The sequence below is a fragment of the Suillus discolor genome (assembly GCF_016758755.1).
Source record: "Suillus discolor strain FC423 chromosome Unknown F5147scaffold_9, whole genome shotgun sequence".
NCBI classification, from domain to species: Eukaryota; Fungi; Basidiomycota; class Agaricomycetes; order Boletales; family Suillaceae; genus Suillus; species Suillus discolor.
Window position 1 is genome coordinate 700,969 of NW_024541256.1, and position 21,204 is coordinate 722,172.

Below are 21,204 nucleotides of genomic sequence, written 5' to 3' on the forward strand. Positions count from 1 at the left end.
GTCTCACACGCTAAGTAATCTATTCCCACGGGGTAGAAGAAGATTGTTTACATTTTGTGATTGCTGAGCGCTCAACTTCGCTAGGTCCTCTTCAACATCTTCAATCATGCTCGCCCTCGCCCATCCGACAGAAGCTAGAACTATCGATAGAGCTGGCGTCGACAGAAATATCTCAAGTCTACCTAGAACCACTTCATCCTCATCCACCGGTCGACCAAGTTCTAGCAGAGTTCCACATTGGAAACCGCAAGCATCGACAACTACCGCTGTATTTCAGCCATCTTCGTCCTACTGCCCACCAGTACCACGGAGATCGACTTCTGGATCTTCAGTCGTGACAAAAGACTCTTCTCCAATTCGGCATAACGCCGTACAGTCAACTCAGGCAACACCCGAATCTCCAGTAGCCACAACCAAAGTCCCTCCCCCTGATAACCCTCCAAGAGCTGGTTCTCCAATTCCTCCACCTCAAATAAGCCTACCAACCTCTGCTTCATCTTTTGACGTTCATAGCTACCCCTCAACCGATTTGCTTCGTCTCCTTGCTTCACTTCTTACCCAGATTGCATCCACCAATGATGTAATTTCAGGTTCAGACCCAGCATCCCATACTTTGGCAGGTCTGTCGCATAACAATATATCAGAAGATGCATCTCGTTCCCCTATTTGGTGCTCCCTTACCTCCGCTTCCCGTTCCTCCCTATCGAACCCTGCATCCGCCCTCACTTTCCATGCTCGCAACATTCCAACTATCGCACTCGAATCATACCTCTTACGAATACTCAAGTATTGTCCAACTACAAACGAGGTGTTTTTAGCCCTCCTCGTGTATTTTGACCGCATGTCTCGCCTCGCCTCCGAGGCTACGGGGCGCACGTTTGTTATCGACTCGTATAACGTCCATAGACTTGTCATTGCTGGCGTCACAGTTGCCAGTAAATTTTTCAGCGATGTATTTTACACTAATTCGCGGTATGCGAAGGTGGGTTTCAACTTCACAGACCTATTCAAAATATTCACTCCACTCCACATCTCGCTATCTTTACTCAGGTCGGAGGTCTCCCTCAAGCAGAGCTCAACCAACTCGAACTCCAGTTTTTACTTCTCAACGACTTCAGACTTGTCATATCGCCTGAGGAGATGCAAAGATATGCAGAACAGCTCATCCTCTTTTCGCAATCACAGCCACCAGAATCGCCTTCCGTGCCCCGCCCTGTAACTCCATCACGTTCACATCAATCAACGTTTCAAACACGTTCATCACCTACCGCAGTATCAGGCCCAGCACGGGCTATGGGGGCTATTGATGTATATGGTGGTTCAGTGGCGCCCGATCGGACGCCCAGTATGCGTGCTGTACGCACGCGCGACGATGATGCTGCGAGCATTGTCAGTACAGAAACTGATACAGAAACCGAAACGGAGGGTGGCTACACGACGGATGACGAGCCGACGATTCGGCCACCCAACTCTTCGAGTTCAATCTGCGGAGACGCTGAGGAGTACGAGAGTGCCGGCGAGTTCCGCGCTGCCACCGTAGAGCAGAGTGACGAGTGTAGGCAGAGCAGAGTGGAAGATAAAGAGAGAGAACGAGGTGACATTACGCCGGAATTGAAAGCCCGGCGGCTTGTACGAGAAATTAGTGAGGATATTGGGATGGCGAGCCCTTAGACTGTTACCAAATGATCTCCTGCGACACCTCCTAACCTTTGCTCCCGGATATCTGTTCGACCACCCCGTAATACTTCTTCATACCTTTTACAGTGCACGACCCGAATCACGACATTGCAGTCATATCGTACAGTAGTGTCTCTATACCTTGCCTTAAGTTCATATTTCGGCAGTGTATATTTATTTAGCATCTGTCCTTATAGAGTCGAACGATGGCATCCTTGTTTGCTGGCCATGTACTCGGTGCCGAACCTTTCTTTCTTGCAATTTCCGAATATCATATCTTAATCAGGGCTTGTTGTGCGGCGCGTACGTGCCAGTAGGGGCTTTTGACACGCAGGACCTGCATCTACCGGACAGGAATAGCACGAACGTTGGCGCATCCGAGGTTACCTAGATGACAGGTTTTATGAACAAGGTACTACAGGTCCTACTGGCTATCACCCTAACATGGACACTGTACATTTGTTAGGGAGTTGCCGGACCAAAGTTGTCACACAGTTCCTCGGAAGATTGTGTCAATAAACGATAAACGATCTTTTATTGGCTGGCTAAAGTAATTACATGATGGAATTGAAATAGGATACTTGCTTCATCTTCCAGTTAAATTTTGCCACCATTCAGGCTTCCCATGCCAAGTAGGTCATATGTCAGTACATCAATGATCATCGACATCGGCCTCACTCGTCACACGAGGCTGAAGAGTCTCCTATCAGTTCATTAGTTAGTTCAAATTCACAACTACCGGCGTCGGGGATACACTAGGTGACCGGTAAGCCTAAGACATCGAGCAGGGTTTACTCATGCCAATCCGGGCGCACGCGATCCCCAAACTGTCCGGCGGACTCGAGTTCCCTGACTCCGCGGATTCCAGATTTTGAGGTTTCCTGATTAAAACTCGTGTCCCCTCGAGAGGATGGACGTAGAACTTCAGGTGAACCTGATACGTAATAAATACATGCATTCAGAGGTACTACACCTAGACTTAATGCCAAAAAGTCTATAGTTCGTCTTTGGTGTGTTCGTCCTCCAGCGGGCGACATAGTGCCGGGCTTGTGCCTGTAATTTGGTACTCGCACTTTTCCAGTTCTGCCACCGTCAGTAATGTATTTTCAGTGCCACATGTGAGGACGAGCTTATAAGAATAAATCAATATTATGGGAGAGAATGGAGAATATGCAATATTTACCTCAACACTGCGATGGGGGCCGTTCCAGCATTTGGCCCCCTGGGTATAGTGCTGTCTGGTGTAATATTCTAGCTCACCAGGTCGAGCAGCCTTGTTCCAGGACGAGAATTTCCTGGAAAGCACATAGATAAGCACATTCATAGCACTTACACCCAAACAACATACCCGAGACTGAAGCCAGAACCACCGCTATTGAGAATTTGCCTCGCCTCGTCAAAGAGGCAAACCTCGTAAGTGTACCTTCGAAAAGTGGGTATACTTCCAAGTACTTCGAAGCAACAACACTTACTCTCCAGTATCCTTTGATAGGCACGTGCCGTCAAGTTTTTTCCACTCCCCTTCTGGGCCAAAGCCATCAGGATCAAAGAGATCCATGAGGTCTTCATTTGCAGTTCGTTGCTCGTCCTGGGTCAGCTTGAGGCTGTGTTCCGCGTCTGAAAGGGCTACACGTGCACGATTTGATTCTGAGGTGGAATGAGTACGCAATTTCAGTCATATAGCATATAGTTACCAGCAGACGTGTCGGATGTGCCTCCGCGCCCGATCCCGAAAACTGATAGAGCCGAGAGGACCGAGTCGCGGAAACTATAATAGGATGGGAGCAGAGCATCTGGAAGGTAGGCCGAGATGTCAAGCACTTTAAACCTGGTCAGTTTCTTGAGATACCAGCAATTATTCTTAACTTACAGAGGGACTGGGCCGAAGCAGGCCCGACAAGCTGGTCATGTTCTAGCAGCAGCGTCACATGATCGGTTTTTATTAACTGATCCAACTCCTTCTCGATCTTTGCTGCATTCCAGAGACCTTCATCTTCAACATCGTCCTCTGTTTTCTGTTTTTCCGCGGTAGCGTCAGCTTCCCCATCATCACCCTTGCGTACGTCGTTTATGTGAGGTAATCCTGCTAGTGCCTCCCAGCCGCGCACAGCCTCGAGGACGGCCATATCTTGATAGTTAGGGTTATAGCCCGTGCGGAGTGAGGTCAAGATGTCACCAAGAGCTTTCTCGCGTTCCAGGTGCTTCTTGTGTTCTTTTTGAAGGGACTTGAGTGCGGTATTATGTACGAGGAGTGACTGGTAGAGGGCTGCAAGATACCTGCGAGTTAAGATTACAGGGAGTATGTCAGGACACACGTACGGGACTGTTTCTTATGCTCCAACTCAGCAGCCGAGAGGGATTCTGCGCGTTCTGCAATGTCTGAAAAAGACTGTGTTACCACAAAAGCTTTTGACTCTTGAACTAACTTAATACCTCGTAATCTCTCCACCTCTTTCTCTCTCGTTTCAATCTCTTTGACAAGATCAGCAATGAGTGTCTCCAAGCGCGTTTTCTCCTTATGCGCGTACGCAATGTATGAAGATCGTATCTTGGATCCAGTCTTTCGCAACTTCCGCTCTGCTTCTGTTTTCTTTTTGTATTCTGCTCCGACTTCCTGGCAAGTGTTCGGACACACGCCTGGGAGCTCATCCGATCCATCACAGCATTCCTGCTCTGGGTTCAAATGAGTATCACGAACTCACGCTACCACGTCTGGAAACTTACCGCAAAGGCCATCGTTAACATGAGAGCTTTGTATGGTTGCCCCAATATGGCCCTCATTGCGGCAGTAGAACTTGTTATTGGGACACGCACTCGAGCCTTACAGAACACAGAACTACGTCAATACAACTTAGTTACCTGACCATAACTACCCGGATTCGCACCTGGCTCGTCGCTGCCATCCTGACAATCACAATAATCATCATTCACCGCACTCCAAGCAATTTCCTTTGAACCATCTAAACACGTCCATGTCTGGCGCGAACCCTTCGTGCTGGGTACGTATTTCGATACAAGAGAGGGAGGAACACCGTGGGTCTTGTCGAGTGCTGCTAATGATGGAAGGGCGAGGGCGAGGAGTAGCCAGGGATGCATTGTCGACCCAAACTTCAGTGGGATACTTGTTAACTCTCTCCCACTTAACTCAACATGATCGGTGCCACAGTTACGTCAGTGCATTTCATGCGGCGCCTAAATAACCGGATTTCGCCGAGAGATTGGCGGCAGGCCAGACCAGGTGCAGCTCATCGACATTGACGAAGAGGCCACGACATTATGGTGAGTATCCTCCCTTGATGATGATTTCCAGGGCAGAGAGCATGAAACATGCCGGTTCTTCGGACTGCTGGATGTTCAGAGTATTGCAGCCCTTGGATGTCATATCAAGCATGTAGATGTGGTGCTGACTACGTTTGATTCAGGCCAAGGCAAAAGCACCACCACCATCATCATCGGGCGGAAAAGCTGCTAAGAAGAAGAAGTGGTCGAAGGGAAAGGTCAAGGACAAGGCACAGCACGCCGTCGTCTGTGACAAAGCTACATTCGACCGTATCATGAAGGAAGCTCCCACCTGGCGTCTCATCAGCCAGAGCATTCTCATTGAGCGATTGAAGGTCAATGGAAGCTTGGCACGCGTTGCAATCAGACATCTGGAGAAGGAGGGCTTGATCAAGCGCATTGTGCATCACTCTAGCCAACTCATTTACAGTGCGTTCTTTTTGATGTTTCATATTATGGATGAGGTTGATGAACCTTCAATTTAGCCCGGCTGACGACCGCATCGGACTAGATCACTAGTCACATATTCATTATGGCCATTGATAAGCCCATGTATCTTCCACCACAACCAAAATCTATGTTTCCTGACTGGCATTGAATGAACCAAAGCTCTAGGTATCATGACGTCTTGCATTCTCACCATTTACTCGGTAAAGGAATGAATTATGAAAAGAGTACATGCAATGAATGTCGTCTATGCTAAGTTTACATCCCCCGATGCGACAAGTCCTCAATGTATAGGTCCAATCAACTCGAGCCTCCCAGCTCGCATAGGTAATCAATCGCATTCATTCTCCTGTTGATGTTTTTGTGAACAGGCGGTTACATTTCCCCACACTCTGCGATGTACATGTGAGACAACTTTTCAAAATGTTAAATCGACCACATACCAACGATCTTCACGACCAATTTTGGTCTGTTATTCTGTCCCGTAGGGACATTCTCGATTTTACGAAGCGTCAACATGCCATCGATGACCTTGCCAAACACCACATGCTTTCCGTCCAAGAAATCACATTTTGCCGTGGTGATGAAAAACTGTAAGGATCAGGATCGAGGTAGAAATGCGGGATTGTAGAGAGCAATACCTGGCATCCGTTTGTATTTGGGCCTGAATTTGCCTACAAATCATTATGAGATAAATGTTTGCGAACGGAGAATACACAGCAAACCATGGAAAGTAAGCCGGGTCCAGTGTGCTTTTCTTGAAAGTTCTCATCCTGTGGCGAAAAGTCAACTTGTGCGCCGCGCCATGAAGGGCCCAAGTACACTTACAGGGAAATTCTTTCCATATACCGAGAACGATCCTGTTCCATCACCGTTCAAAAAATCACCACCTACATGCAAACATCGGATTGGCTGGCCGAAAAAGATATTGTTACAGGTATGCTCACCTTGGCACATGAAATTCGGTACGCTGAGGCCACGCGTTAATCATCATGAACATCAAGAAGATGCTATCGTACACTCTGCGCAGAATCCATCAGCGAAAGTCGATCACTCGAGGTGCGGTGATCATTACCTGTGGAAAGTCGCATTTTTGTAACCCTGTGGTCGCGCATCACGTCTAATCTTGAGGCGTTCATAAAGAATTGTTTATCTCTATGGCCTGGACATACCTGCATTCGCCGGTGCACAGCTGCCTGAAGTTCTCAGCAGTTCTGTAAACTTGATCAGAACAGCACACAGCCACGGGTAGCAGCCGCAAACTTTGGGACAACGTCACTGAAGAGTTCCATTTTTATTCTACCCGCGGGTGTCTCTCCAATATTGATATCCATGAAAACGATTGGACGGGTTGTTGAAGACATGATGATAATCAGTAAGGTTGTGTAATTACATAAAACCACTATCCAAGATTCAGAGTACCGGTAAGTACCGGTTCATTGAAGGGAGTTTATTTTTAATCACGACTCTTGCCTGGTCTCATCGCCTAACGGTTCCAAATAAGGCGTCCTTGGCTCAACCTTGGCTAATTTCCTGACCTCACGATATGTCTCATAATAAGGCGTCGAACGGTCTAGATCAAGCAAGGTCGACCTAGTGCAATCGACTTGAGTTCAACTGTGACAACTCAGGGTCCGATGGCGTACTTGCTGACAGTCACTGACGGGTAGTCCAACATGATTTAAACCATGTATTTGCTCATCTCCGACTCCTTGACCCCATAGTCTCGCCTGTTCCAATGAGTTGCGACACGCCCTACTTCATCGGCGTTGATATCGGTACCGGTTCTGCTCGTGCATCTCTCGTTGCACGAAACGGTGAGATAAAAGCTTCTTCCACGAAGGATATCATCACCTGGCGTGATAAGCATGACTACCGAATTTTCGAGCAATCCACGAACAATATATGGGAGCAGATTTGTACCGCGGTGAAGGAAATATTGAACCAGTCTAGCGTTCCTGCAACCGCAGTCAAGGGGCTTGGCTTCGATGCTACGTGCTCTCTCGCCGTGGCGGACTTTGGCGGGAGTCCGATAACAGTGACCAAGGGTAGCGGTATCGGCATGCATGGTGATCGGAACGTTATTCTGTGGGCAGATCATCGCGCCGAGAAGGAAGCTGAACTTATTAACTCCACTGGGTCGATCGTCTTGAATTATGTAGGCGGAACCATGAGTGTATGTAGCAGCTGCGAGTCCAATTTACCTTACTAATTCTACTTTTGGAATAGCTTGAGATGGAGGTGCCCAAGATTCTTTGGCTCAAGAAGCGCATGGACCCTGCCCTGTTCTCCCGATGTCAATTTTTTGATCTTCCCGATTTTTTCACATACAAGGCAACTGGAGACAACACACGCTCCTTTTGTTCGGTTACATGCAAGTGCTCTTATGTTCCCGACAAAGGCTGGCAGCCGGACTTCTTTGAGCGCATTGGTCTCGGCGAACTCGTCGATGGTGATAACTGGAAGCATATGGGCGCCGCCAAGGGGCAAGTGCAGGCTGCCGGAAGCCCAGTTGGTCGAGGGTTATCTCAAAAGGCAGCTGAAGAACTTGGACTTGTAGAAGGTACTGCTGTTGGAAGTGGTCTGATTGACGGGTATGTCATATTGCATCAATATGTCTATTGAATGCGAATGCTGTTGGCGTCGTGCTAGGTATGCTGGTTGGATGGGCACAGTTGCAGCTCGATACATAGAGAATGGTCAACTTTCAAACGTGCTTCCTTCTCTCGACGAGTCTCGGCACCGTTTGGCCATTGTTGCCGGAACGAGTACTTGCCATATTGTTCAGGTAAGTTATCTTGCCCAATCCATCTTCGTTAAGACGTCAACATTGTTGCAGAGTCGGGATGGTGTCTTTGTGAAGGGCGTATGGGGTCCATATAGGGTATACCATTGCCATTCTGCATAAAATGTGATATCTTAATGGTATATTTTCAATAGGACACAGTTTTCCCTGGTTGGTGGATGAATGAAGGGGGCCAGTCGTCTACAGGACAACTTATTGACTTTATCATCACCACTCACACTGCGTATCCTGAACTCAAAGAGCGTGCAAAGCAAGAGGGAAAGTGCACACATGATGGTCTGTACAACTCTTTATGCTGGAGCAACGCAAGCAGTGCCTTGATGTGCGTCTATAGTCTTACTGGACGTCCTCGAAAAGTTGCGGAACGAGAATCATGTTGATACCTACACGGAGCTTACGAAGAATGTACATTTCTATCCTGATTTCCATGGTGAGATAAGCTACAGTTCGATATTCGTATCTTTGCTCACAACTATCGCAGGAAACAGATCTCCAATCGCCGACTCTCGAATGAGAGGTTCCATTGTCGGTCTTGAGCTGGTAAGTCACTCCTTCAATTGAGAACTTCAACCAAGTCATCTTGATTACTTCAGGACGCATCTATAGCCGACCTCGCTCGCAAGTACTACCTTACTCTGGAAGCTATAGCCCTTCAAACTCGCCACATCATCGACGTTCTCAACGCGGCAGGGCATGACATCACCTCTCTGTATCTTTCTGGTGGGCAGGTGAAGAATGCAGTAATAATGCAGCTCTTTGCGGACACATGTGGCATCCCCGTCATCTTGCCCAGGTCGTATTCTGAGGCGGTGGTTCTTGGTGCGGCGATGCTGGGAAGGATTGCAGCGGAGGGTGCTAAAGACGGAGAAGACATGTGGAAGATCATGGTAAGATATCCTGTGTATTCTGCTGTGCGTAAATGCTGATTTTTACCACTCAGGTCGAAATGACGCCTACTGGTACCCTTGTGGCCCCTGGGGCGTCGTCGACAGTGAAAAAATTACTAGATGCTAAATACAGTATATTCCTCGAGATGATTGACAACCAGAGGCGCTGGAGGCGGCAGACTGAAGAAGCTAGTTATTGAAACGTTTTCGTTCATGATGGATTTTTGTATTATCGCCAATATCGTATGTTATGTAGGAAAGAGCGCGAGCTCGGATCTCAATAAACTGCAAGACCTAATTGGACCTTGGTAACTACCAATAACGCCGCCAAAAAGTTGTATGTGTTCCATACTTGGGTATAAAAGTTTACCCCCAGGTAATGTACGCAATGCACCAAAAACATTCGGAATCTCCCCATCAATTTATCAGCTAGGCTTTAACACTAGGCCATTCTGCGATAATCTCATCTGTGCGACGGCGAAGGTCATGTTCGTCCTTGAATGGAATTTCTTCCAACTGCGCCATCTGCTGTAAGACGTCTCGAAGACAAGTGACCTGAACACGAGTAGACCGGTTGAGAATATTGCCGATGAGTTATTAAAGCTGACCAACCTGTGCAAGTTCTGAATCTAGGTAGGGGTATGCAGACTCTATCTCAGCCAATACTATGCTCAAATCCTCCATGTCCTGATATATGTGAACAACAGAATGCAGATATGGGAGACTCATTCCGTACCTTGTGGCCAATCTTCGTTTTTCCCTTGACAAGTCGTTGCAACGCCGCAATCCATTTGGACACCAGGTCTTCTGCAACCTCAATCTTATGCTTCTTTCGACCAGGTTCATCCCCGAGGTGACTCTCCATCGTATAAGCTCTCTTTCGAGAGACATCGTTGCGCCCAAAAATACTTGTAGCTTGGGTGCTTTGCGAGAGCGACGTGTCAATGGATACTCCTGAATCGCTGAATGAGACAGGGCTGTGTTCTTTGCTTGCTGCAGCCTCGCGCACTGGCGCGAAGATAGATGCCGAATCTGCAGTTGCCTGTGGTTACAATATATCAACTTGTGTTCATTTCTATTTGCGATGCATGGTACTCACGTGAGCAATTAATCCGTCAGGCGAGTGAGGTGTGTCTGCGCCCCCAAACATTACATACAGTCGTTCGTTGAATCTATCCCCTCTAGATTGCTGTGGAAGAGAGGTAGCGTGAACGCCATCAAGCTTTCGCGTAAATTCGCGCGGCAAGGCAAAATGTTCGTCCTCGACTGGAGCTAGCTCCGACTTGATTTTACTGTGGTGATCTTCCTGACGTGCGGAGGTTGAAACATCGAAGTCAAAAATGGCGTCTTCGAAGGGTAAGCAGTTCGTCCTCGAAGTCTCATCTTCGTTGGTGCCGCACCCTGTGGCATTGCGCCGACGACGCCAAGCAATTTTGGCTACCCGAGTGTCCAATGCAGCATCAATAACCTTTTGCATAGACTCGTAAGGAATGGCGGGCGCGGCTTTGCGCCGAGTTATGGTCGGAACCGCTGTGGTGGCAGTAGGTATTGGAGCATCGACTACTGCGATAGCCTCTGAACCTTCCTGACTTGTACTCCTGCGAGTATTATGAATCTGGCGGCACTGTTTGTTATAAATCACAGTTTGCACGTCGGTGCTGCTCCCCTCGCTGTCAATAGGTGCGGCTGGCGGAGAGATAGTATTGCATGAAGCATTGGCGCTGAATGTTGCTTGCAGTATCTCCTGCAAACTTTGGGAACCGCGGGAATCCCCCAACCTAGAGTAGACGCCTGAAGGTGCCTGCTGAACTTCTCGTCGAGGCATTGCAATCGGAGGACCATGGTCTGGATTTTTCTTGCGTTTCTGTGACAGTGCTTTTCTTGCATTCGAAGGCGAGGCTTTTGATTCCTCCACACCTAAAGGGAGCTCATCCATACCGCCTTCGCTATCCGAAACAACCAATGGTGTCCATGAAGGAAGATCACGGTGTTCTAGCTGAACAGTTCCTCTGTCTGCTAGCATTGCACCTCGGGATAGTCGAGGAACTGCTTCATTCGGACTTGGAGGGGGCGAGACTGATGAGGGCACCATCCTACTAGTAGTGGTTTTGTAATGTAAGTACTTTTGGACATTGAACTCGAAGACAGTTAGTGGCGAGGCAATGGCTGATAATACTTACTTGTCATGTTTGGACTCGGAACCCGAGTCTTTGGGGAAGCTATCTGCCAATGCGAAATTAATACCCCCAGTGAAAGCCTGTCCCTGCAAGTTGAAGAATCATTTGATCAGAAGTGGTAGAACTTGATGCAAACATGTGCAATACTACTAACATGTGGTCCTGCATGTGCAGCTACAAATTGGTGTGTCATAAGTGGTGTGACATACATTCTTGCCCACTGTTTCATGATAGTATAGAAAGCAACAAAAAGCTAGTAAGTAGGGCCTTGAGCTACTTTGAGAAGTGTAAGTCAATGTGATATTAGATGAGAGATTAGAATGCACCAAGGTTGAAGGGAGTGTGATTACTTGCTGTATGGTGTGAGGCTAAGAGCAGGTATTATACCACAAGGAGATGATTCATCATCATCCTAAGTTGGGTCACTGCTATATATTGACTACATTGTTTGGTATTATTGACATGATTTGGCATACAGCTTAGTCACTCACTATCCTACACATGAGCCTGTGAACGACAAGCTCAAACAGATGCTTACTAAGCGAGCCAAACACTGTAACTAGGGCTGTTCACTGTACTGCATCAGTACACCCTTGGTACCACTTTGAAGATGTTCTCACGGTATGTCAGACCCCATTCTTATGTAGGGAATATATAGTCTGAGAGACCCCCTCTTCCCAGAGGTCTCCCTCTAGTTTTGCAGGGCTGAATAGATCTCCTGCATGAGGATACAGGCAGGCCGCCATAGCAGAGGTGACATCTCCTGGATGTTCTCTTCAAGTTGTCCCCATGCAGAAACTATCTGAGGTCCACCAAGGAATAATGTACTCTCACCATAAATCTCGAGGGTATCCTGCCAGTCATTTGGGAATGATTTTTTAAAGGCATCGTAGCACTTGCGGCACACACTGGCATCTTGATGTTACAATGTTAGCATAACAACATCAGTGGAAGAGACAGATACTCACTTGGTGTGCCAGGAGCCTCTGGGGCCTCATCTCCAAGCCTGCTGAGCTCCTGCTTGAGGTTATTTTTGAAGTAATGGGCATATGTGTTCCAGTGGTTTATGTTATTGACAGTGTGTGTGTGACTCCTGTTCCATAATGAAATAATTTGGGAGGAGGGAATCGACATTTTGTGGGCAAGTTCATTGATGACACATTCCAGCTCTATGAAGCCCTCTTGGAGGGTGGCATTTGTTTCATCATTTCTTTGGCCTCTCATAAAGGAAGGGCCAACATCACCATCACTCATGGCAGTGTCCATGACAGCATCCTCAGCAAAAGGGGGGGTCATATCCCAGTCCCTGAGGCCTGCAGGGGTTGCAGGTATGACATGTGTCACAGGGATGGTGAGTGGCATGGTAGATGATCCAGGGGTGATGTCGTTGCAGTGATCAAAGCTTCCATTTATCATACTGTTGAAGTCAAATGATTCCTGCTCAAAGACAGAAGGTTTCATTGACATATTAGGCTGTGGAGGCTGCAGGAGTTGCCAACGAGGTTGCTGGTCAGCTATGGAGAAAGGAGGTTCATAAAATACATCTGCTGATGTTGGCTGAAGCTGCGTGGCACTGCTAATACCCAGGCTGCGTGTGCGGGGAACAGAAGATATGAAAGTAAGGAGAGGAACAGATTGTTGGCGAGGCTACGCCCCTGACTTGTTATGCACCTCAGTGAGCAAAGGGCCATGTTCCACATCAGCTGATGGCTCTTGATGAACCAGCCTTGCCTGACACACAGACACCTCCTTAACTAGACCCATGTCACAGTCGGTAGCTTTGATGGTACCACGGAGTCTAGTTGGGGTTTGCACTGGCGGCAGAGTCGGTTGGTGCCTGCCTCCACCAACTTGTTCTTCAAAGATTTCTCCTTCACTGCCAGCAGGCTCTGGGAATGGTGAAGAGGCTGAATAGTCAGGAGGTCAGGAGGTCAGGAGTCCTGCATTTTAGTTGATGACTTTTGAGTCATAGCTAGAAGGATGAATTAGCATTGACAAGAATAAATTCTTGACATATCTTGCCTATCAGACTGTTGTAGGTATACAACACAGAGTGGGGCTATACAAAGATGGCTCCAAACTGATATCTTTATGTTGTGGTCTTGTACTGCCTAGTCTGCTATACTTGGTGAGACAAGTGCGTTCAACCCAGGGGTCTGCGGTCTGGGAATAGTTTTGGGGGTCAGTGAGTGATGTGGGGTCAATAATCCGAGCGTGGGAAACAATCTCCGAAGGTATAATTATGATGTCTGATGCAAAAGTGTTGGGTCCGATGTTTTTGGGTTATCGGTGTGGGTACAACAATTCTGATGGTGATTCAGAACAATGTGTTGGGTCTTGCAGAACCTAGCTGCTATTCAACCCTAAAGGGTTTCTGGACCAGGCTCAAGGCTCAGAGGAGAGGAAATGTCATGAAAACTGCTGAAGACTCAGACTCATACTAGTAACTGGTGAAAAGATAGCTTCTTATGTAAGCTAAGGTGCAAACATAACACTAAGTAAAACAGTTTCTACAAGCCTAGCCAAGAATCAGTTCCTACATCGGGTTCAGGTTTGGTGTATTGGAAACTAATAGTGACGCGATAGTGAGCATCAGGAAAGTGAGTGGTATGCGCAATGATAACAATGACAGATATGGATGGTGAAGGAACAATGATATTTGCAATGTCAACTAAGAACTACAAAATATTGGGTTTGACCCCTAAGCGTCGGAGAATGACTCTCCTCTACTCGGATGATGATGATGCTATGGGGAGTCCAATATTTATGTAGATATGTAGAAATCCGGAACCCTATAGGCGAAAGTAGTAGCACAATATTTCGGGTCCAATGTCCTATGTAATAAGACATGATGTACTGCAGACTATGGGAATACATGTAATAATGCGGTGACACGCACCAAACTTGTTTTGTGCATGGTCATGGCTACTTTTGAGCTTTGATGTTCTCTGCTTTACTCTATGAAATTACTAAGAATTTTCTATAAACACATTATGATTTGATTTTTAGACATAACAAACCCATAATACTACATAATAATTCAATTAACACTTATCCAGTTTAAAGATAAGTTCCAAACATACCACAACACATTATTCAGCATTCTCTCACAATCTTATGACTGTTTTTTTTTTTACAAATCTTCACATTTTTTCTGTATGTTCCGAAACATATTTACAGTAACATTCCAACAATTCAACAGTTCATGTGTGATCAATGGCTTAGTCAGATGAAATGGATTAGTAAGATGAGATGGATTAGTCAGGAAACTGAAGGAAGAAAGTTAATAGATGGGAATATTTGAGAAGTAAACAAGCCATCATGGGACATTTCAACTATGACTCAGTTTGACTCATTATGAGTCATTTTTCTGTCTGAGTCACTATGAGTCAGATTTCCTTAATTAGATAGTTACACAGCCACATTTAGAGTAGTATATAAGGGGCCCAGTTTCCCCTCTGAATAATGACAATCTCCCTTTTGAAATAAGCTTCCTTTGAGAGGACAGACATCCCCCTTTAGAGAGAGGGAGGAGGATTTGAGTATCTTCCTGAATTTCTCACCCTATATTTGTGTGAACATCTGAGTGAATATTAGTTTATTCCCTCCATTCTTTTGTCATCATTTCCCACAACATACTGATCTTCTGAGGCCTACCTCGAGCCAATCCTTGAATTACACTAGCTGGTACACAGTTATCAGTCATCTAGTTGTAGTTTCGTCACATTCTCTTTACAACACAGGATACCTTTTCTGTTGGGAGAATTTACGTATTTTTAACAATTAGGAGGACAACAAATAAGACTAGCACTTTATTCAACAATATTAAGAGCTTGGCTGCTTTAAGACTACATCAAGAGGGTGTACTCTGTTCTGATTCTGCGTCATACTCATCGTGAGTGCCTGAGCAGCAGAGAAGTTAGTTTCAAAGCCATGTATTTCGGTTGATTCAATTGTGTTAGAGGCTTAGTTTGATCTCCTCTAATTTTTGAGAATAGGGAGTGTTTTATAAGATATTGCTCTGATTCATTGTGTACTGTGGTGATCTGTATCTTCATCTTCATATTGCACATCTTCGCAATCCTCTTCTAGTAGCATCGTAGTACTACATCAAGCCAGTTATTGATTTGGCTACACCATTTACGATCCTTATCTTTAGTGTTCTGAGCACTGCATCAAGCCAGTTAACAGTCACTGTCTCAACCCACCTCAAGTCATTAGAAGTTTGTTTAGAAAGACCAGCTATTTACGCCTCCTCCCATAAACAACCACATTATCAACAGTTGGTATTTGTCTGAACCATTGACCATGGAGGATAGTGAGAACTGGTAAATTTATTGCCAATCACATCCTAGTAAGACAGTGGTGTAGGTGAGGAATGTAGAATGATGAAAAGTGGGTAGTATGAGATATACTCAGAGGGTCCTCTGTGTGCAAACTAATGTTGGCCCAAGGGGATTGCTACTGAGAAGGTTCCTCTATGTATAATAGTGGAGGGAAACACTAAACCGGGCTGTCAGATAAGCCTGGTAAGGCGTGTGACAACGAGCGAAGTGCTGCAAAGCGCTACTGAGCGATAAGTGCGATAATGCACACTGAGTGAACACGAGGCACACATGCAGGTGGTTGGAGTGAAGCGACTCTAAATGAGTTGGAAGACAATAGACAGAAGTCCTCGGAGAGTGCGGCGGCTGGTGCTCATATATACTTATGTGCTTAGTGTCAGTTGGCGGCTACAACGGAGATTTAGACTTAGAGTCCAATGATGTGTGGGAAGAAAAGATGATCATTATACAGAGAGGCAGGAGTATATATATTCTATGTAAGTAACATTTAAGCGCTGTCAAGCGCTAAAGCGAACCGGGGAGTGAAGCGAATATGTGATAACATGTAATAAGGGTCCATGACGAAACATACAGAATGTGTGCACAAGTGCTGGAGATAATGTCAGGATACACAAGAATAGAATAGGAATACGCACCGACAAACTGAATGGACATGGAATGGATGGACGGAGGATGAGTGACGGAACTGAGGATGTATGTGCCAATGTGCAGCCGAAGCGCTTGCGTACGTGATCGGCTGATGAAGTGCCAAGTGCATGGTGTGAAGAAGTAATAGTGACTGGCCAGCAAGAAAGCTAGAGCACTAATAAATCCAACTGAGTGCGGGTGTGCTGTCTCAACCCAAGAGGATTGCTATGAAGCGCTTCCTTCAAGTATAATGCGAAGGGAGCAAATGCAGAACGGAAGAGAACTAAGTCGACCTTGGAAAAGCGAGTCTGCTGGTAAGAGCGAAAGCGAGACTGCGGGTCTGGTGAGTGCACGATGAGAAATGAACGAAAGCGAGAGGATCCTAGGTAAAGAGCGGCAGGTTTCTAGGTAAAGCGCGGTTCTGCAAGTAGCGGCTAGGTATAAACAAGTTTTGAGGCTGAGGTATAACTAGGTATGAAAATGCTAAGTCGGAAACCGAGAGCAGTTCGGATCCGCGCAGAGCCTAGGTAAGGAAACTTAGAGGTGCATTCTCAGAGTGGTCAAGAACACACAGGTTCGAAGTGAGAAGTGAACAAAGCTTGTCAATTGATCAACAATACTAGGAACGTCTAAGTGACTCCACAAAACAAAGGTAGCATCCAAGGGAAGGGAAGTAGAGTACCGATTGTGAGATATACAGGGTATGGGGTCTTATTGTGAAACAATGTGACTTGTGTTTTGTCTGTTGAGATGCTAATCGGAATGATGGTTCCACCTGGACATTGCTGATTGAGTTTTTTCTAGCCAGCCATTATAAGTTAGTATGAAGTCTAATTGGTGTCACACTCGAGAGTTCATACCTGTGTGTTCCACCACCATTTCCCAGTATTCATGTCATGTAACAGACGAATGGTCTGATCTTCATCAGCGTAATGGTGCTCAGGAGTAAATGTAAGGTATCTTGCGAAGTCAGGATCACCATACAATGACTTGATACATTCAATGATGTCATGGTGATAGACATCAAAAGATTCTCCTGCAACAACAATTTGTTCTTGTTTGAATTTTGGGCATCCAGTCAGAAGTTCATGGTCGATAATCTTGTCCAGTTCATTTGCATTCTTGAATGATAACCCTAGGTGCTCACCAACCTAGTAGAATTAGCTGTTAATTGGATACTCGTGAAACAAACAAACAAATGCTTCACTCCGTCAATGGATAGCAAGTCTGAAAATGCTGTTGAACTCGCTCCATGAAGCTTTGCCCATCTTGCAACCTCCCATTCAATCTTGGAAGCAAAAGGATAGTATATGTTCTCATCATCTGCAAGATGTGCCCTGTATGCCACATTACCAGTGTGGTCAACTGAATTGTGTGAAATCTTTTGGCCAGCGTGTGGATCTGGATAAGGCTCAACTACAAATCCACACTGGCCTTGTGCACATGCCTTGATGTCCTAATGAGCATTCTGTTGAATATCCTCTGACTTGTCATGTTCAAAGGCAGGCGTATCATCTAGTAAGCTGTGATCTTGCTCAGCCTGAGGTAGCGAGGGTGCCTCCCATTCAGGTTCGAAGAGGAAATCATCATCCAAGTCATTATCAGTCACCTCATTCAAGTCACTATCAGTTGCCTGCTCAGCAGGCCATTCTAACTTGTCCTCATTGTAAATTCCATAGTAGTCTCCCTCAAATTCATCTGCACCATCCATGGCAAGTTTGGCTTCATTGTTTGTTTGAGATTGCAACTGGCTGTAGAGCGCTTGACAATGGGGGTCATGACTCTTTGCAAGATGTTGGCTGAGACCGGTTACAGTGAGATCATCATGGTGTAGTGGTTGGGTTTGGCAGGGACAGGTGCCAGGGGTCCTGCAGAGGTGTTCGAGGTCTTAGATAGTCATATATAGCATGTCTTAGGGTTAGGTTCTATACATCTCTTCCACCAGCATTTGCTGTGTGTTTGCTTGTCTGAGGCTTTGCTTTGCTTTGGCTTTGGCCATTTGCTGCCTTGGGCCTTTGCTTTCAAGGCTCTCGCTGCAGTCCTTGTCTTGTTCTCACATCTCAGAGGTTTTAGCCTTGTGTCTGCTGTTCTCTCGCTGGTGTCAGAGTGTACTGTTCCAATGGCCACAAGCTGAGCATTCCCAGTGCATATTCATAGTTATCTAGAGATGGTAAAGTTAGGATACCTGGAGACAATGAAGCTGAGATGATGTGTGGTATACCTGGAGATGATGAAGCTGGGACGATGTGTGCGATACCTGGAAATAGTAAAGTTAGGATACCTGGAGACAATGAAGCTGAGACAGTGTGTGGTATACCTGGAGATGATGGAGCTGGGATGAGCGAGGAGCGAGGATGACCTGAAGTTGATGTAAGGATTACTAGTAGGCAACTTAGGGTGTGGTAAATAATGGGCAAGCGAACAAATAAATTCAAGCAGTAACCCACCTAAAGTTAATGCAAGTCAGGGACAGAGACTGTGTCCGAGACTAGTGCTTTGATGGCAGTGGTAAACTGAGACAACAAGTGATACAGTTGGCTGAAAATTGGGCAGAAAAAGACAGTGTAATACAGTGGTGGTAATGAGCGAGAAGATGATGAAGCTGAGACAATGCAAGCGGTACAATCCTCCATATGCAGGGGTGTTGAGATGTGAAAAGACAGTGACCTGATGTAGGACTTGGAGTCCTTGTGGCCTTGTAGAGGTCTATTTTCCGATGCATGTTGAATGCTAATCATTACCCAAATCATTCCCTATCATATCCGACTCAATATGCACCAAACCCGAAAACATTGGACATTGGACATCAGGTTTCACATCAGCTGATCGGATATCACGCACACTTGTCCTACCTATGTCCAGTCTCATCGCGCTAGCCCCACTAGGCGCATAGTTACTTGTTTTCACATCCCTAACATTGTCGACTGTGTTATTACATGTATTCCCATAGTCCGCAGTACATCATGTCTTATTACATAGGACATCGGACCTGAAATATTGTGCTACTACTTTCACCTATAGGGTTCTGGATTTCTACATATCTACATAAATATTGGACTCCCCATAGCATCATCATCATCCGAGTAGAGGAGAATCGTCTCCAATGCTTAGGGGTCAAACCCGATATTTCGTAGTTCTTAGTTGACATTGTGAATATCATCATTCCTTCACCATCCATATCTGTCATCGTTATTATTGCGCACACTGCTCACTTTCCCAAGGCTCACTATCACGTTACTATTAGTTTCTGATACACTGAACCCGAACCCGATAACCCGAAACCCGAAAAACATCGGACCCGATGCTTTTGCATCGGACATCATGATTATACCTTCGGACATTGTTTTCCATGCTCGGATTATTGACCCCACATCACTCACTGACCCCCAAAACTATTCCCAGACCGCAGACCCCTGGGTTGAACGCACTTGTCCCGCAAGTATAGCAGATAGGCAGTGCAAGACCACAACATAAAGATATCAGTTTGGAGCCATCTTTGTATAGCCCCACTCTGTGTTGTATACCTACACCGAAGGGGACAGACCAGGCTGTGCCGAAACTAGGAATTAGTGCCCCTCACCTGCTACATAAATACACTGCCTTTAGTAAAATCCTCCACCCCATTCCCTTCTCTTTGACACTCACTCATTTTTAAGATATTCTTCTATCTGAGTCCCAGCCTTTCCCATTCACTACTTTGACATTCCTTTTATCATTCAATAAAAAATGACCATGCCTCATGACTGTCTTAGTACAACAGAACCATGTGGGGCCAAGAAAAAAGCTACAGAAAATGCAGGTGAGCAACCAAGAACACCATCAAAAGCAAAACTGACCTGAGACTCAGTCTGGAAGCAAGATAAACCAAGACGAAAACATGCAACAGCAACAACGGAGACAGCAGAAAGGTCAGGCCATGACCATCCTGCACAACAAAAGAGGGCTGGTGTAGGACTGGAAGTCCTTACAGCCTTGTAGAGGCTATTTTTGTGGTATCCCTCAGCATCCTATTGCTTTACTATATGAAGCGCAGCTTTCCCACGAGCCGCTGTAGAGATACAACAATTGCTGGGCACTACACGAAGTAAGTAGCCAGCAATATAAAAATGTTGTGGTCATGCACAGCCTAGTCTGCTTATACTTGCAAGACAAGTGCGTTCGACCCGAGGGGCTTGCTGTTGGTATTAGAATAATCAGTTATATCAAAAGGAAGATAGTCCGAAGCGCGGGAAACAAAGTCCGAAGGTATAATTACGAGTCCGATGTCAAAAACGTCGGGTCCGATGTTTTTCGGGTTTCAGGTTAGCGGGTTCGTCAGATTTGCGTTGGGTTAGCGTTGGGTTTGCATCGGGAATGTAGCGAATGTCGGGGATAGCAAACAGCGGGTTACTGTCAGATGTTTCGGATAAAGAAAGGATGATATTGTGGAATCCAACTAAGAACTACGAATATCGGATGACCTCCTCCTACTCGGAGGTAGAAAGGTAAAGTAAATAGGTAGGAGGTATGTGAAATATAGTGTCTATGTAGAAATTTGGAGTGCTATAGGCGAAAGTAGTAGCACTGATTTTCGGGTCCAATGTCCTATGTAATAAGACATGATGTACTGCGGACATGTAATAACGTGTTCTACAATGTTAGCGACGTGAAAATGAATGACTGCACACCTAGTGGGGATAGATACGACAGGACAGGACATAGGGAGGACAAGTGCGCGGAAAAATATCGGGTCCGTTGGGTCCGATGCGCGGGAAACATCGGGTTCGTCGGGTTAGCGTCGGGTTTAGCAGATAAACATCGGATTGAGCGGATGAGTGTCGGATAACATTGGAAGTGATTCATGTGTTTGACATGTATGGGAAAATAGCTGAATACGAGCCTAGTGCGAGCTCGAGTGCTACACCGCGCTTAGCAGCTGCTACTTTCCTGCGACGACTGCAGCATTCCCGCATGCATGC

At 46.2% G+C, this 21,204-nt stretch overlaps 7 protein-coding genes across 7 annotated transcripts; 3 read left to right on the top strand and 4 right to left on the bottom strand.

Moving 5' to 3' along the window:
* The first annotated feature begins 48 nt into the window (after window positions 1-48).
* On the top strand, window positions 49-1,933 carry F5147DRAFT_677818 (cyclin-domain-containing protein). Its single transcript, XM_041436159.1, has 2 exons — window positions 49-982; window positions 1,051-1,933. Exons 1-2 carry the CDS (start codon window positions 107-109, stop codon window positions 1,669-1,671), a joined length of 1,497 nt encoding a protein of 498 aa, XP_041296698.1. The 5' UTR covers window positions 49-106; the 3' UTR covers window positions 1,672-1,933.
* A 323-nt stretch (window positions 1,934-2,256) lies between these two features.
* Window positions 2,257-4,827, bottom strand: F5147DRAFT_677822 (glucosidase II beta subunit-like-domain-containing protein). The gene is made up of 10 exons (XM_041436160.1): window positions 4,563-4,827; window positions 4,402-4,497; window positions 4,111-4,350; window positions 3,997-4,056; window positions 3,548-3,943; window positions 3,372-3,497; window positions 3,150-3,324; window positions 3,026-3,100; window positions 2,861-2,972; window positions 2,257-2,806 (listed from the first exon to the last, which is right to left on the bottom strand). The coding sequence occupies exons 1-10, from the start codon at window positions 4,771-4,773 to the stop codon at window positions 2,672-2,674; spliced, it is 1,626 nt and encodes a 541-aa protein (XP_041296699.1). The 5' UTR covers window positions 4,774-4,827; the 3' UTR covers window positions 2,257-2,671.
* Window positions 4,828-4,906: 79 nt separating this feature from the next.
* F5147DRAFT_607186 (ribosomal protein S25) lies at window positions 4,907-5,597 on the top strand. Its single transcript, XM_041432353.1, has 3 exons — window positions 4,907-4,956; window positions 5,100-5,385; window positions 5,442-5,597. Exons 1-3 carry the CDS (start codon window positions 4,954-4,956, stop codon window positions 5,465-5,467), a joined length of 315 nt encoding a protein of 104 aa, XP_041296700.1. The 5' UTR covers window positions 4,907-4,953; the 3' UTR covers window positions 5,468-5,597.
* Window positions 5,598-6,793, bottom strand: F5147DRAFT_677829 (cyclophilin-like domain-containing protein). The gene is made up of 10 exons (XM_041436161.1): window positions 6,667-6,793; window positions 6,576-6,617; window positions 6,480-6,523; window positions 6,456-6,459; window positions 6,351-6,373; window positions 6,232-6,293; window positions 6,129-6,176; window positions 6,045-6,077; window positions 5,847-5,994; window positions 5,598-5,795 (listed from the first exon to the last, which is right to left on the bottom strand). Exons 1-10 carry the CDS (start codon window positions 6,765-6,767, stop codon window positions 5,779-5,781), a joined length of 522 nt encoding a protein of 173 aa, XP_041296701.1. The 5' UTR covers window positions 6,768-6,793; the 3' UTR covers window positions 5,598-5,778.
* A 348-nt stretch (window positions 6,794-7,141) lies between these two features.
* On the top strand, window positions 7,142-9,296 carry F5147DRAFT_751729 (uncharacterized protein; the record flags this gene model as incomplete). Its single annotated transcript, XM_041440197.1, has 9 exons — window positions 7,142-7,579; window positions 7,633-7,997; window positions 8,056-8,191; window positions 8,243-8,287; window positions 8,344-8,485; window positions 8,544-8,639; window positions 8,691-8,749; window positions 8,803-9,096; window positions 9,150-9,296. 9 exons carry the CDS (start codon window positions 7,142-7,144, stop codon window positions 9,294-9,296), a joined length of 1,722 nt encoding a protein of 573 aa, XP_041296702.1.
* A 229-nt stretch (window positions 9,297-9,525) lies between these two features.
* On the bottom strand, window positions 9,526-11,188 carry F5147DRAFT_770069 (uncharacterized protein; the record flags this gene model as incomplete). The annotated part of the gene is made up of 4 exons (XM_041441109.1): window positions 9,526-9,651; window positions 9,709-9,783; window positions 9,833-10,138; window positions 10,196-11,188. The coding sequence occupies 4 exons, from the start codon at window positions 11,186-11,188 to the stop codon at window positions 9,526-9,528; spliced, it is 1,500 nt and encodes a 499-aa protein (XP_041296703.1).
* Window positions 11,189-16,920: 5,732 nt separating this feature from the next.
* On the bottom strand, window positions 16,921-17,672 carry F5147DRAFT_530123 (uncharacterized protein; the record flags this gene model as incomplete). The annotated part of the gene is made up of 3 exons (XM_041430064.1): window positions 16,921-17,046; window positions 17,107-17,397; window positions 17,454-17,672. Coding segments are annotated over 3 exons (636 nt in total), but the record flags the coding sequence as incomplete, so codon positions are not given.
* Window positions 17,673-21,204: the final 3,532 nt, after the last annotated feature.